Source organism: Triturus cristatus, chromosome 2_2 (genome assembly GCF_964204655.1).
Source record: "Triturus cristatus chromosome 2_2, aTriCri1.1, whole genome shotgun sequence".
Classification (NCBI taxonomy): Eukaryota; Metazoa; Chordata; class Amphibia; order Caudata; family Salamandridae; genus Triturus; species Triturus cristatus.
In genome coordinates this window covers 138,779,474-138,793,805 of record NC_140582.1, presented here as the reverse complement: position 1 = coordinate 138,793,805, position 14,332 = coordinate 138,779,474, and the positions used below count along the sequence as shown (strand labels likewise).

At 41.6% G+C, this 14,332-nt stretch overlaps 1 protein-coding gene across 9 annotated transcripts in view; it reads right to left on the bottom strand.

Annotated features, from left to right (window-relative positions):
• ADGRL3 (adhesion G protein-coupled receptor L3) overlaps positions 1-14,332 on the bottom strand; it is a 1,231,414-nt gene that overhangs the window by 255,558 nt on the left and 961,524 nt on the right. For all 9 annotated transcript variants that reach the window (XM_085641132.1, XM_085641126.1, XM_085641127.1 and 6 more), the window contains one exon: positions 5,771-6,094. In XM_085641132.1, coding sequence (XP_085497258.1) covers positions 5,771-6,094 — 324 coding nt within the window. The remainder of the gene's footprint in view (positions 1-5,770; positions 6,095-14,332) is intronic.

The window sequence follows — 14,332 nt, the reverse complement described above, 5'->3', positions numbered from 1 at the left end:
GCACCACAAAACCCAAGTCAAACACTGACCCAAGGCTATGTAGCGGGAGTAATCCAAAGCAGCAAACGTTCTGACCAGATCCATTGCTTCAAACTTACTGAATGAGAAACTATCAGCAATCCTCTGAGCGTATTTTTACTACCTCTGATGCATTTGTCATTTTACACTGCCACTATTTGTTCTCCACTGGCTGTCAGACCTGCCTCTTCAACAATGAATTATATCCACCATGTTTGTAAATGGACTGTATGTACCTGTGATGATTATTCTCTCTCGAGCAGGATCTCGAGATCCGTGGAAACGTAGCCCATGGAATATTTCTACATTAAAGTAGATGAAGAGCCAAAATGATGAGGGTGACTGGCAATCCTTAGGCATCTGACAAAAGATGGGAGTGTCCACAGCATCATGTGGGCTGATGGTAACCTACAGACCAAAAAGATATCCCTTCCGGAGCACGACTGGCTCCTTGGAGGCTAGAGTAGGACCAATGGTACGCTGTATGATGGCACACCCACTGTTAGTGGTGGGAAGGGAAAATGAGCCTTTCTTTATATAGTCCTAACCCACTCTCGTAGTGGCATGCTTCATCATCGGGTTCACCACGACCCCTAAAGGTCAGGGTGGGCTCAACCATATTCCAGGGAGCACTTGTGAAGATAGGGATCAAGGGGGCATAACTTTAAGGATAAAAGTCCTTACCCACTCTTAAAGTATCCTTTATTAGTAGAGTGGGAGGGAAGGATAAAGAATTTATTATAAGGGTGTGGTTAAGGTGGTCCTATGACCCTAAATCACCAACATGCTTCAGCCCTAGCTCTACCAGCCTATATGAGGTCCTCGGCTTTCGTCAGGGTGGGTAGCGAAGAGGTCACTCCCCCCAATGACGTGACTAACATGTGGGTCATTTCAGGGAGCATGCAATTATAATGCATAAGATTTGTAAAATGTGTACTTGCCTCAGTTGGGTATTACCTGAATCGAGTGGAACATACGTTCCCACAGGGGCATGAGAGGAAGACATTGTAGTCACACTTTCGTCAAATGTCACATCCCGTCTGCATACTTAACTTAGGCGCAGCTCCGCTGCTTGCAGCTGACGGTAACCTTCTGAATTTGTTTCATAAGGCAGAACCATCAGCAAGACAATACATCATAAATCCTCATCATCATAGTCATCCTCATCATCATATGTTATTTTTAATACTGCACCAGAGACTGTTCAAAATAAAAACGTATGCCTTCTCATAGAATATCGAATATAAGTATAAGAAAATGTTTGATTTAAATTCTGGTAAAATAACAATAATTAGCAGTAGGACAAGAGCAAATATTAGACCTGCATTTGCTTGATTAACATGACACAGTCGGTTCTTTTTTGGGCCTGGATGGCAAACAGTTCCAAAGCCCTGAATATTATTTAAAGAATCAAGATCACTCAATCCTAGCTCACAAATTCCATGTAAAGGCAATCCACTAATTTTGTGGACCACAAGACAGAATTCATCAAAAGACTGCAGTGTTAATCCAGGCCTGTGCAATATTTTTGTCCTAATCTTGCATAATTCCCGAATTTTAGATTAAGGAAAATGTGCAAAAGTTTCATGCACACCACAAACGTTCGGTGATTTTTGATCACAAGACTCTAGTTTGAGTGGAAAATATCTCATCAAGAGACAGTTTCTCCTCAAATGAGGCATTTCTCCTAGAGCCAGTGTCTTTCATGTCTTTTTTTGGGTGATAAACAGGCACAGAAACGTCACTCAAGATAGACTAAATGTATTTTACACTATACGCGTAATTATGCATACTGTAGGTTGATTGGAGGGTGAAGAAAGAAACACCCTAATCTTGACAAAGCGTTATAGAACATTAAAATGAGAAATCTCACATGTAGCTGGTGGAGGTTGCTTGGCATCGGTGTTACCGGTTTCATGCTTTTGATACAGCTAACCACTTGAGTTAGCAAACAAACTAGTACCATTATCTTCAGCACCACAAGTGGATGAAGTGCTTGCAGGGCGTTCAAGTAGACTAGATGCATCAAAAGTGATTGAAATAGTGACTTTTAGGGAAAAGGATAGTAGAAATATATGTGCTCTTTGTAATGATGCTAAGTAGTGAAATGCCACTTTCTTTGAAGAATCTACCTGTGCTCAAATGATAAGGTTCTTATACCATGCAAGTACAGCACAAGGACATAGTGAATTCCACATATAATGAGGGATCAAATAACCTTAACCCGGGCCCCTGGGTCAGGACATACTCAGCTACAACAATCATCTTCATTGTCAATTCCAGTAGACCAAGCCACGCCTCAATTTATTAAATAATAAACTTCAGCCAGTCCCTGCGCCTGCCCCAGCGCCTGCCCCTGAGCCACCCCAATGGGAAGTTGGGCACAATTAGATAATGGGGTTGCCAAAAAAGATATTGTATTGCTTATCGAATACTGTTGGCTACAGAGGTCTTGGCAGTGGTGACAGCCCTTAAAAAGGACTCATTTTTTTGCTGAATAATACGAGAAAGACAACATGTTGCAAGAGCGTGGGAGCAGGAATAGTGAAGGCCATGAGCATATGCCTTCCCCTTTCCCATATGGAATAGAACATCCACTCAAGAGATATTCTCCTGTCTCCTACCAGATACCACTTATGGGGCTACACCCAGTTATCAATCAAATCAGTGGTAGCTAAAAGATAAGGCAAGGCAATGATCAACAAATACCCCGTGTCCATTGCTAGGAGCACGTAATCGACATTGCTACCCAGGGCCATTCATTTTCAATGATGAGTACAGTACAAATACTGGGAAACCCGGAGGAAGTTGGTAGCTTCGAAAATGATCTGAGCTAGAACACATTAAAAGACTCCGAGATAATTTGTGGTCCACTGTAGGAAAAGCAGCAAAAGGATCTAGCATATCAAGATATGTCCAAATCACATATGCGCATGCTTCCTTGCCTATCATTCATGAGATAAAGGAGTGATAATGCTTTCTGCCAGGCAGCAGAAACCAGATATCCACCATCAATACCATGCTGATATTTTCCATGGAAGAAAGCTGAATGGCACACACTTTACTGAAGTAGTTGGCGAAGAAGTACAACTTGGATATGTGCCTGCGGCCACAAGCAAGCATATGTGGTCCATTAGTGTTTTTCCAGAATGGTGTGACGAGTCAGTTGAAAGAGTCACTATTGAGAAATAGTAGTGGGCTGGCCCCACGTGTTCAGGTGATGAAGTAGACGTAGCCGAGATGATTTTATGTAGTTTATTAAATCCATAAGTAGAAGTAACAGCAAGCTAGAACAAGCCCCACCAGGAGCAGCCTCCTAGCTGCTCAGCCCATCTTCCAACTGACACAGTCACACACCAGGCACCCAAGCATCCCACTCATGTCCCTCACACCAACATTCTACATGGAACACTCACACTGGCTGAGCAGCTAGGTACAGGATGAAAGGGAACATATTAACATGACCTGAGGATGCTACAGAAATGCAAGCAGCTGATTGCATGAAGGTGCAATGCTTTAATGAATGGTCAGTTGGACATTCAGTCAGGGGGTTTCTGAATGAAAAGTCAGGCTTACTAAACTGGTATTAATATGCAAGTGCAACTCACAGTTGAAACTTCCATAAAATGGAACCATCAAGAACATGCACACAGCTGATCATTTTATGTCAAGTAATACAGATGTGTATGGTTTCTGAATGAATCGTGGCAAATTCAATTTTCTGCAGCTGTTGTGAGAAGGGCAGTAAATGTTCAAAGAAATGTCTCCATACATTAAACTGACATTCTCCGTTACCTTTTCAAACAATCTCGTTGTATTTATTGCAGTGGATGTTCACATACACCGTGTATTCTAGGAAATCCTACTAACATTTTTGCCACACTCCTAGCAAACAGAATCCCTTTCCTGCACCACTGTATATATCACCAATTGCAGACAGGGTTGCGCAGGAGAAGATATCCCATCCTGTTAGCAGTAAGGCAAAACATCTCTTCAAAGTGATCAATAACAATACAAAACAAAAAGGGGTGCCACTCGGAGGAGATTGTGGGGTGCTCATGTACTACAGGTTGCTCTTGAAGAAGTGCAACCACACAATCCAATATGAGTATTATCAAAGAGGCTGGGCGATTGTTTGATTGACAGTGGCGGCCCAAACTGTTGCCATTTGAACCTCAGACCCTGGTGTTATATGTGCATCAAATCAAGAGATTCAGCATAGCGCACTGCTCTTTATTTCTTTGAAACAGTCTCAGCAATCCATGGCCTCAGATTCAAGAAAAACGCTGAGGGGTGAATAAAAATGCATTCCCTGGGGAAGAGGAAGCTCACCAAGACACCCAAGGCAAGGGAGCATCAGTGATGTGGAAGGAGACGGCAACGTCAGCTATCAATATTATAAGGTTCTCTTGAGTGCAAGTATAGTCTTCAAATAGATTATGAGTCTATGGCTGACCAGGACACGTTTCCTGTACACACTACACACACATGGCTCATCTTTTACGTAGAGATGATTCTTAGCCTTACGATCCAGGCTCCGTTTCCAAAGTCATTGCAACCTAGTTTCTGCAACATCTGGTGCCTAGATTTACACCTAATGAAACCTGAGGCATCGCCAGCTGGAAATCCCTAAATTAATTCCTACCCATCATACCTCCACTAGAAATAAACTAATTTCCTGTTTGATCAAAACACCTCATTAAATAAGAACACACTGTCTGGCTGCTTACGGACAAGCTTCATTTCTTAACGCTCTACGCCTGTTTTCCTAAAGCCTATCTGCATATATTCCAGCCTACCATATGTGTAGTATATATGTGCACGTACAGGCAGGAGTGTGAGAATATCCTTGCACCCCTCATCAGCATGCACAGTATTACCATTGAGACTGAGGTCAGATCCTTGCTCCCCAGCTTTCCTCTTACTGCTAATAGCAATACCTATTTATGGTGGTACTTCTCCAACAGACTATTAGTAAACACTGCACTGTTATTCGTTCCCGTTCATACATTCTATTAGTTTATAGCTGACTACTGATCTGAAAACTAGTTATGAGGACAGTTATGCATGTGTCAGAAAAATTCTCAGATATTATGTCAATGATTTTTGTGCCTTGAGACCCTTACGGGCGAGTAGTCATGCTTTACAAGTCTCTTGATGGTAAACAGCGCTTACCAAAAATCCTTTTCAAAGCGTGTAATTACAACAAGGTCGTTACAATGACTGCGTTGTAACAACACATACTAATCCCCCGCAAGTCATAACAATGACCTGCGGAGGGGGCAGAAGGTGTTGCACATACTGGAGTTGGAATAGTAAATCATACTATTCCAACATTTAGCGTACCCCCCCCCCCCAAAGCAAGTCGTTGTTACGACCTGCAGGGTAATGGTATGCGTTGTTACAACGCGGTCGTTGTAACGCCCGCATTGTTATTGCATGTGGAGAAAAGGCATGCGATGTAAGAAGGCATATTCCTCTTGATTGATTGTTGACAAGCAGGCATTATTATTTTAGTTAGGGACGTTTTTGTTTGATATCAGTATCTACAGTGGGTAGCGTAATTGATTATAATTACTGTTTTGCCTAGAGTTAAGGATACCTTTTCACCCTCTTAGAAGATGCATTTCGTAGCAGAGGACAACAAATTACTTTCAAGTAGTCACTAAACAAATACATTTCTGTCAGGTCAATCAATCAGCATTAGCAGATGTCCACTAATTAACGTTGCAGGTCATTCCAACTGGCTTACCTACAGTCCCCACGGGACACGGCTGTTTTGCCATCTGTCCTTGCCGCGTCTTGAACCACACAATTTCCCGTGCCTCTGCAGCTTCACAGCTCTCCGCCCCAATGGCTGGAAGCTGAGAGGAAGCTGGTGCTGGGGGTGTAACCACTTCTTCTGGCACAAATACTGCTGGGGATGGGGTGCTGGTGCTCTTGTTCCTTTTAACAGGTGCTGCAGTGGTGGTAGTGGTGGTAGTGGTTGTGGTCCTGCCCACATTGGTGTTGGTGATTCGATGTGTGGAACTGGTTGTCGTGCTGCCAATGGAGTTAGGTCCAGAGATGGATAAATCTGAATTTATAGGAAAACAAAAGAGAGATGTATTAAAAAATCTTTTGCGGAAATCAAGCAATCAATCACATAGGAATGAACACAAATTGCTCTTTTAAGTCAAATTATGTTATCATGCATTATATTGGTTGACCCTAAAACCATTAATTCATCCAGGAGACTGCCTCAAATCAGCTGATGCTTACGGAAACCTGGAAAGGAGGGACATGAAAAAGAAAAGTAGGGTGTAGGAGATAGGGAATAAGGAAGGATCAGTGTGAATCTAGTGCTGTCACCCAAAATGCTTGTACTACATTAGTGAAGTGTGGTAGTGTGTTATGGGTAGCCAACCTTAGGAGCCTGGGTGCCTGGACAGGAAAGTGGGAGCAGAATATGCAAAGCTGGGGCATTATAGGCCAGGAAAAATCAGGAAGTGAAAAACTATGGAGAGGGAGAGATTCACAAAGTTTTTTTTGAAAAGGTGTGAATTGTTATACATTTCCAGAGGTAAGTCAACAAGATTTGCGAGTCAAGCCTGCCTTTTTCTGTGAAAAATAAAATGTATGTACAAATGCTCCATTAATAGCCTTTATAAGGAATATTATTTACTACTGTTCTAGGTCGGGTGTAAACCTAAGGTCTCCTTAACAACGCTGCTGTCTGCAAGACAGTTTGTTACAAAAGTTTATAAATGTAAATAGAGTGGACTGGTGCTCCACAAAGAAGAGTATCACTCTCATGTAATTCTATTGGCTTTTTAGTGTATCACTTTGCCTTCCAGAAAGTGCTTCCTTTGGAATTCATGAGGGACTATTTGATATTTTACCCATGAAAAGTCACTCAATCCTCACTTTTCGTCACATTCAATTCTTTGCGTCCTATATTCATTCCATACAGAAATCAATCCTTTGAGCAACATTTTCTCATCAGTGGCAATGCCAAGATAGGCTTTAATGTGATAAAAACAACATTTGATTGGGCAGGCAATGTAAGCAAGCAGCATTAGTGAATACTTCTGTTTACATGTATTCACACATCAAAGCCAGACCTATTGGCTTTGCCATTGCTTGTACTACTTCAGATTTTTCAGAGAGGTAGCGAGTTTGCTGTCACGTGTTAACACGATCAGTCACTGTGAACGGCTACACTCAGGGCCGTCTTTAGGGCAATGCGACTGGTGCGGCCGCACTGGGCGCTGTCCTGTGGAGTGGGCGCTGACCTTGGGGGGGCAGGGGGGGATGCTGTGTTTAGCAATAACGTATGTTTGGAGAGATGAGGGGCACTTTTACCCAGTGGTCGTGAGAGAATATGAGGAAGAGGTCATGGGGGCGGGGGCACCAAAAATGATTGTCGCACCAGGCGCCACCAGCACTAACGTCGGCCCTGGCTACACTGTTCTCTGTTGGGTAGATTCTAACACCAAGCTTATCCATGCTAAATAGCTACTGCAGTAAGTAGAGTGTAAGGCAAGGGTTGTCAACCTCTTCTTTAATGAGAGCTACTTATGTTCAAAAAAATCATCCAGAGTTAATAACAAATATTATCCGTGTTGTAATAGTGACCAGATAAAACAAGATAATATTAGGGCCACTTGGTGCAAGATTACCAGTAGTGACCTCGGTGCATCAGCACTAATGCAAAAAAATGCTTTATCGATTTGGAATTTCTCAATAAGGGTAACACAACAGCCATAACTGCAATGCCCATGGCATCAAGGTAATAATATTAAAAATGAGTCCCGCCCCAATGCAGCATGATTTATCATTGAAATACCAGCTTTAAATATATCTTGGAAATTCAACCATTTTCCTCCTAACATCAGCTTGTGAATGCTTAAAAAAGCACAATATTCAATAAGCTGGGTTACATAGAGGGGAGCTACTCATGATCGTATTGTAATTGTATTTATATAACGCTTACTACGCCTGACGTGGCGAGAGCACTTTTCAGCAAATAGCATGCTATTCTGGAACCCAAAAAGGATTAGTGGTGAATTAGTATAGAGAAATATGAGTTAATTTGAGCTGTGGACATGTAAGTTTGTTAGTTGGATTGAAAAGGATAATGGAGGGAAGAAGAGAGAAGCGTCTAGTGTTTCGTGGGAGATCATAATAGTAGTAAAAGGTTTGAGATCAGTAAGGGAGAGATGAAGCAGGGAACAGTCTCTAGAAATGGACTAGGGAGATCATAGTAGTAAAATGAGCATTCACATGAGTCTAAGGGGAGAATTTAGAAAGGGTTGTCTGGGAGATCATAGTAGTAAAAGGAGGTTTGAAAAAGGAGGACTAGAGGAGGGAAGAGTCTAAAAAGGGTTATTTTGGAGATCATAATTCTAGAATGAGGTTTGGGATGAGTCAGAGAGTGGAGGTAGAGGATATATTGAGAGAGGAATAGGGTTAAATATAGGGTAGTGCATTGAAGATACTCAAAATTATTATTATTATTTTACAGTAGGAGTAGAGTAATAAATATATAGATACATAAGTACATGGAGGGTATACAAGAATAAGGAAGGTAACATATCAAGATTTAAGTTGTATTTAATAAACTCAGATTTTCAAATGTTGCTGTACTTAAAACTCATTTATTTGTGGATTTTTTAACTTAAATCTTTTTTACATATTTCAACTGCAGTGGACCGCTATGTTCTCCAACCTAAGGCAGAGATGCTACTAGGACTGTTTGAAGAGGCCAACATTGCTAAAATAGTCTTATTAGCAAATCATCAAAGCCCACTGGCATAGCACCCACGGAACCAACTGGTTAGTCACAACCGGCGCATGTAAGTCGCATAGGGAGAAATCACTCAAAACACAATGACTGCTTTGGCAGGTATAAAGGAAACCCACGGTAATTACTTTCCACCCTGTGAATAGAAGAGAAAAGACAAATGCTAATGCCAGAACGGCAGCATTTCAATTAATGTCAGTGATAAGGCAATACATCACAGAAATTATGATAAGAAAGGAACTTCTGAATACTCAAGCGGTTATTACCAACTTATCACTCTGCAGGCTTGTGTGGGCTAATGTAAAACACGCATTTCCATGCAGCCCAAGCCAACAAAGGCAAAGGGAAAAATCTGCTCTCAGCGTGACGCAGGAGCACGCATTCAGCTCCGCCAACGAGTGAATGAAGAGGGGAGTGGCGGGGCTGTCAGTCTTCTGAGTTTTGTAGTGTTACAAGCTGCAATACAAGAAAGGGACCCAAAAAGGTGTTGAAAACGCCTGCTGGAGGAGCGGTCAAAGGACCAGCTCCCACGTGGGCTGAAACATCTCAAAAATAGTGGCGGCCACCATGGTGGACTGAACTCAAGGGCAGAGACGAGAGCTGATCTCATGAGAGTAACCAAACCCACCAATAGCATGAGCACCTTTTGAAAGGTCCTCCTGCTATAAATGGCATTTATTCTATGGCATGATACTGAAGGGTTAATATCAGATAAGAAGCTCGGCAATTCATGTACAGAAGAGATTTAAAGGATAAATTATAGAATAGATGTATCAATATTGTTGATGGCGATAATAGAATTCTATGATAATGAGAATAATAATAACAATAATAATGATAATGATAACAATTATATTAATAGTAATAGTCATGATAATAATATCAAAATGATAACAAAAACAACAATAATAATGATGGTATTATTAATAATAATGAAAATGATAATAATGATGATGATGATAATAATATGAACTGAGTAGACTGTGTGTGCATATGCCCTCTGCAGAGCCGCAAGGCTTGCCCCTACCCTCACCCGTGTAGCCAATGCCTGCCAATCTTGACCAACAAGGGGTTTTGTTAGACAGGCATTGCAGTAGTTATCAGTTATCACAATGCAAAGATTTTCAGTAAACATTAACCCCTTCTGTGCCACGCCCTTTCCCCCTCCTGTGCCGGGCGTTTCATTAGTGGGCGGGTTTCATGACGAGATAGTCTCGTCATGGGCACAGCGCGACCGTGCTCCATGACGAGACTATCTCGTCATGGGCACAGAAGAGGTTAATGAAACGTTATATATAACTATATTGTTATGTCACATAGATTCAGGTGGAAACAAAAATATTAATATACGTTATTTTTCTTTCAAGCCAAAATTCAAGTTTCTTAACAAGGGCCCTCAAATTCGTAGGACATCCACACTCAAAAATGAATTTTGTCGTACTCCTCAATGTTGAGTTATCATTTAATCGTCTAGTAAATGCAATGGCCAAAGGGGCCATCTTACATCAAAGTCAAGACGCTTCTCTAACCCAACAAGTGAGTTGAAATTACCTCAGCGAAAGTCACAGCGCAGCTGGAAGATTGCAAAGTGGCCTACACACCCTAACCCAAAAATCTCAATGACAGGCTTTAACAAGGAGAGTTCCGTGTGGCAATGGTGGTCATCAACAAAGAACAAGCAGCGGCATACGTAACGCGCCTTCAAACTACACCAAATATACTCCGCTTGATGCTAGTTTAAGCCAGGATCAAATTCCAAGATTTAAACAACGGTCATAAGGCACTGACGGCTAGATTACCGGTAGAAGTTAGTCCGTCACTGCAAAGCAATGAGGGCAACGGACACCACATAGAGTGAATGTTATGCATGGAGGCGAAACCTGAGGCTGTCCAAGATGTCACTTGAGGGATGCAGGTTTTGCCCATATGACCTGAGAGTGTGGGCACCTGTGAACATTTTGGGAGAAAGTTCTACACACGATCGGGAAAACACTAGCACGCAACCTGCCTAATACAATAGAGGTCTGCTTATTAGGCCTATTCCCCAGACCAAAGGCCAAGAAAGTGGGTAATAGATTCATAGATCTCGCACTGGTTCTGGCGAGGAGACAGATTGCATTGCAGTGGAAGTCACAGACGGGCCCTGTGATAACATGGGAAAGTAATGTAGATACCTGTGCCCGAGCAGGACAGAGAGTTCTCCAATCAGAGGATGCACGAGGAATGTGCCAAAGACCCATAGCAGACCTTTGGACAGAAATTTAAAGAACCTGGGAGGCCAGACACGAACCAGAAATGGAAGGGGAGGAGGAAATATAGAGGGGCTAAATAGGTAGAAGCCAAGCGCCCAGAGAACTATACAAGAGAACCTAGTGAGAAAACAGATGGGAAAGAATTTAAAGGAAACGGCCAGATACAGACACCCCACTCACACATGACCCAACTGAAGATGGCTAGAGATCCCCTTACAACTGAACCAACAGTAAAATAATTCTTATCGAAAGAAGCAATATAACACAGACTTATTTGGGGGGGGCACTGGGAGACACACCACTAACACTTTTAGTTAAAAGTTGCACTAGCTGACTTTAAATATATATTCTTACTTGGGGCAACTCCCTTGAGAACACATAGATCAAGGGTGCATGTAAATCACTCTAGAGTAGCATTATTTACAGTACAGATTACTATCTACGAAGGTAAAGTGAAAGTAAATGTGAACTGTGTTGACTGTAATACAAACGCTAATTGCTCTGCAGATGGAGCAAGACCGAATGTTCCAAATGTTTTAGCAGATTGCAATAAAGGAAAAACAACCAATAAAGCTATATTTAAAAACATAGCCTATCAAGGTCTATATACAATCAGCATTGGACTCCACACACAATGCACTACAGCTAGGTGTTCCCTTTTTACATGTGACACCTATTGCTTGTGTTGACTTTTCAGTGACTATCACTTTGTATGTGTGAATGTCTACTCATATACCTAGAAAAGATCAGTCCAAATTAGCACTCGTAAATCAGGCCATTTACACACTTCACCTATAGAGCTATCTATTGGTTAAGTGGAGGGGTGAAGGGAGGCAGAGTACTGAAAACATGTCCTTCTGAGGATTGACACCTTAGACACAACTTGTCCAGACATTGTACAACAGAAAATGTAGAAGTTTTAAGTAAAAACAAAAAAAGCCTTCAATATATCAATGACTACTGAGATAGCCTTTCTGGTTGAGCTTTACATATTCAGAAGACAGTTTCAAAAATAGCAAAGCCGGCTAATCTCCCCTCCGTCTCCCTGCTGTCCTCTGCACACACACGGCCGCCCGCACAGTCCTAACAGATTTAGATGGATGTGCTATTACTGAATTAGGTTCAGAGGTCTAGTTATTCAACAAGACAATCATATGATGAGATCTGATGAATATAACCTCCATTTTATGAGCACAGAAAATAAGAGCATCCCTTTTTTGATTTCCCTCTCACATCTCTATGCTTTCATCCAATCTTAATTGGTTAGCGGTACAGCACAGGCGATCTGGAGCATTTGCATATAAATGAATCCTAAATCCAAGTAAAACCGCCAATAGTCTGCAACCTGTGAAACATTATTTTAAGATTATCGGTATGGAATACAGATGAGATTTCCAGATTAATCCATACAGTCAATACATTTATCATTGGGCATAATAGAAAAGCGCTCAAATGCATAAGGACATTTTAGATGGACGAGACGATTAAAAATGCTTCCTTTTTTGAGACTGGGCAAGAGCTCCTCTCCCTTCCCAGGCATGCATACAAAATCTCTGTTCGTAGGTGTGGGGAAGGCAGATGACAGTGTTGTGCCAAACAGAATTTAAGAATTTAGCATTGTACTCTCAGAGACACAGAATGCAGCTAAGATATCAACGCAACCATAAACAACAACTGTAAAACAACAACTGCTGTGTCAAACACCTTTGATCAATGTTTTGTAGGATGAAATATAGATGAGTAGATGAGGTGCCTTCGTTTTTCTATTGTAAGGGTTAAGTTTGTGTCTTACGCTCTATGCTGTTCTCAGCTTCACCTCTAGCTTGGGTTTTCTCTCCTATCTCATACGCTCTACTCCATGAATACCTTTCCCCTTCCGATCTAATTTTCTACTTCCTGCTGTTTAGTCCTCTCTTCAGTGCCTTTCTAGTGTGGGTTCCTCTTTGATTTTTGCCAATGTGCTAACAACCGTCGTGGTACTCATCCTTTGGAGCCCGCACAGAACATCGTGGTTTCCTGAGCTAATTGGCGAACATTTGATAAGACATCCATGGACCTGACCTGACCCCAGTGTGCCATGTCACTGGCCACATGTATACACCCTTCATCCAGACAAAAGCATATACAGAAGGAAGTAACATTATATCCTCTGTGAACACAGATACAGTTTATTGCTCAGCATGTGAGTGAATTTCTAACACTTCAGTAAGCCAGATTAAAAAAGACTCATATGAAGATGGCAGGAACACGCCTGCTAATCCTTCACTAGAGACCTTGCTAGAGGAATGTTTAAACTAATTTCGCAGACAGGGTTTCAGGTTTGCATTTTCTATCTCTTAAAGTCATGACTTGATCTGTCCAAAATATTACAAAAGAACAGAGGGTCATAGTGGCAAGGAGAAGGAGGGAACAAAACAAGAGGATTTGAGAAATAAGTGTGTTCAAGAAGGAAGGAGACGGAAGAAAGACAGATAAAATGTGAGATAGGAAAACAAGAGCCGACCATTGGAAAAAGAATAACATAAACATCACTTACAGAGAGGCACTTAATGGATTATGCGACGAACAATAATATCACAGTAAGAGCCATGCCCACAGCACCGAAAAAAACATCATGAAAAATGCTGTAGCAGATGCATTTGATACATTTGGGCCCCAAGTCTTAACAAAACTCCGACTTTGACATCTGGTCAAGGAACAATATTTCTAGGGACTAGCTGTACTCAAAAGAGGATACAATCCTCAATTTCAAACTAATTGGTGTATCACTTTCATGTTATGTACATTCAGAAACATGACTCCACTAGCCTCTGTCGAAGAATGACATTCAGAAACCATGACCCAACTTGACTCTGTCAAAGGATGTGTCCACCACACTTTCTATAGACCAGACTTCCTTCCACTGCTTGGGATGATGGACTAGGATAATGCCACACTGCTGAAATCTTTGGATTGTATGCATCATTAGACACCCTAGATCACTAATTTCGATCGTGCAGAAGGAAGGTTGGCAGTCAGTGACACTATTTTTGTTTTCTAACAGGGAGCAATGCATGAACATTTACTTCTGCTTTCACAGGCATCACATAATGGGCTCCTCTTGCCCCAGACGCCTTTCCACGTACGTTGTATATGTGGGGGCATTGTGTTGTTGTTATGGGGAAAACACAGCATTGAAGCTTAGTATGCTGTCAAATAGGTTGTATCGCCTGAATATGGAATCCACAATTTCAATTGGATACAATACGGAGGACAGAGTAGCGAAAATAAAATAATG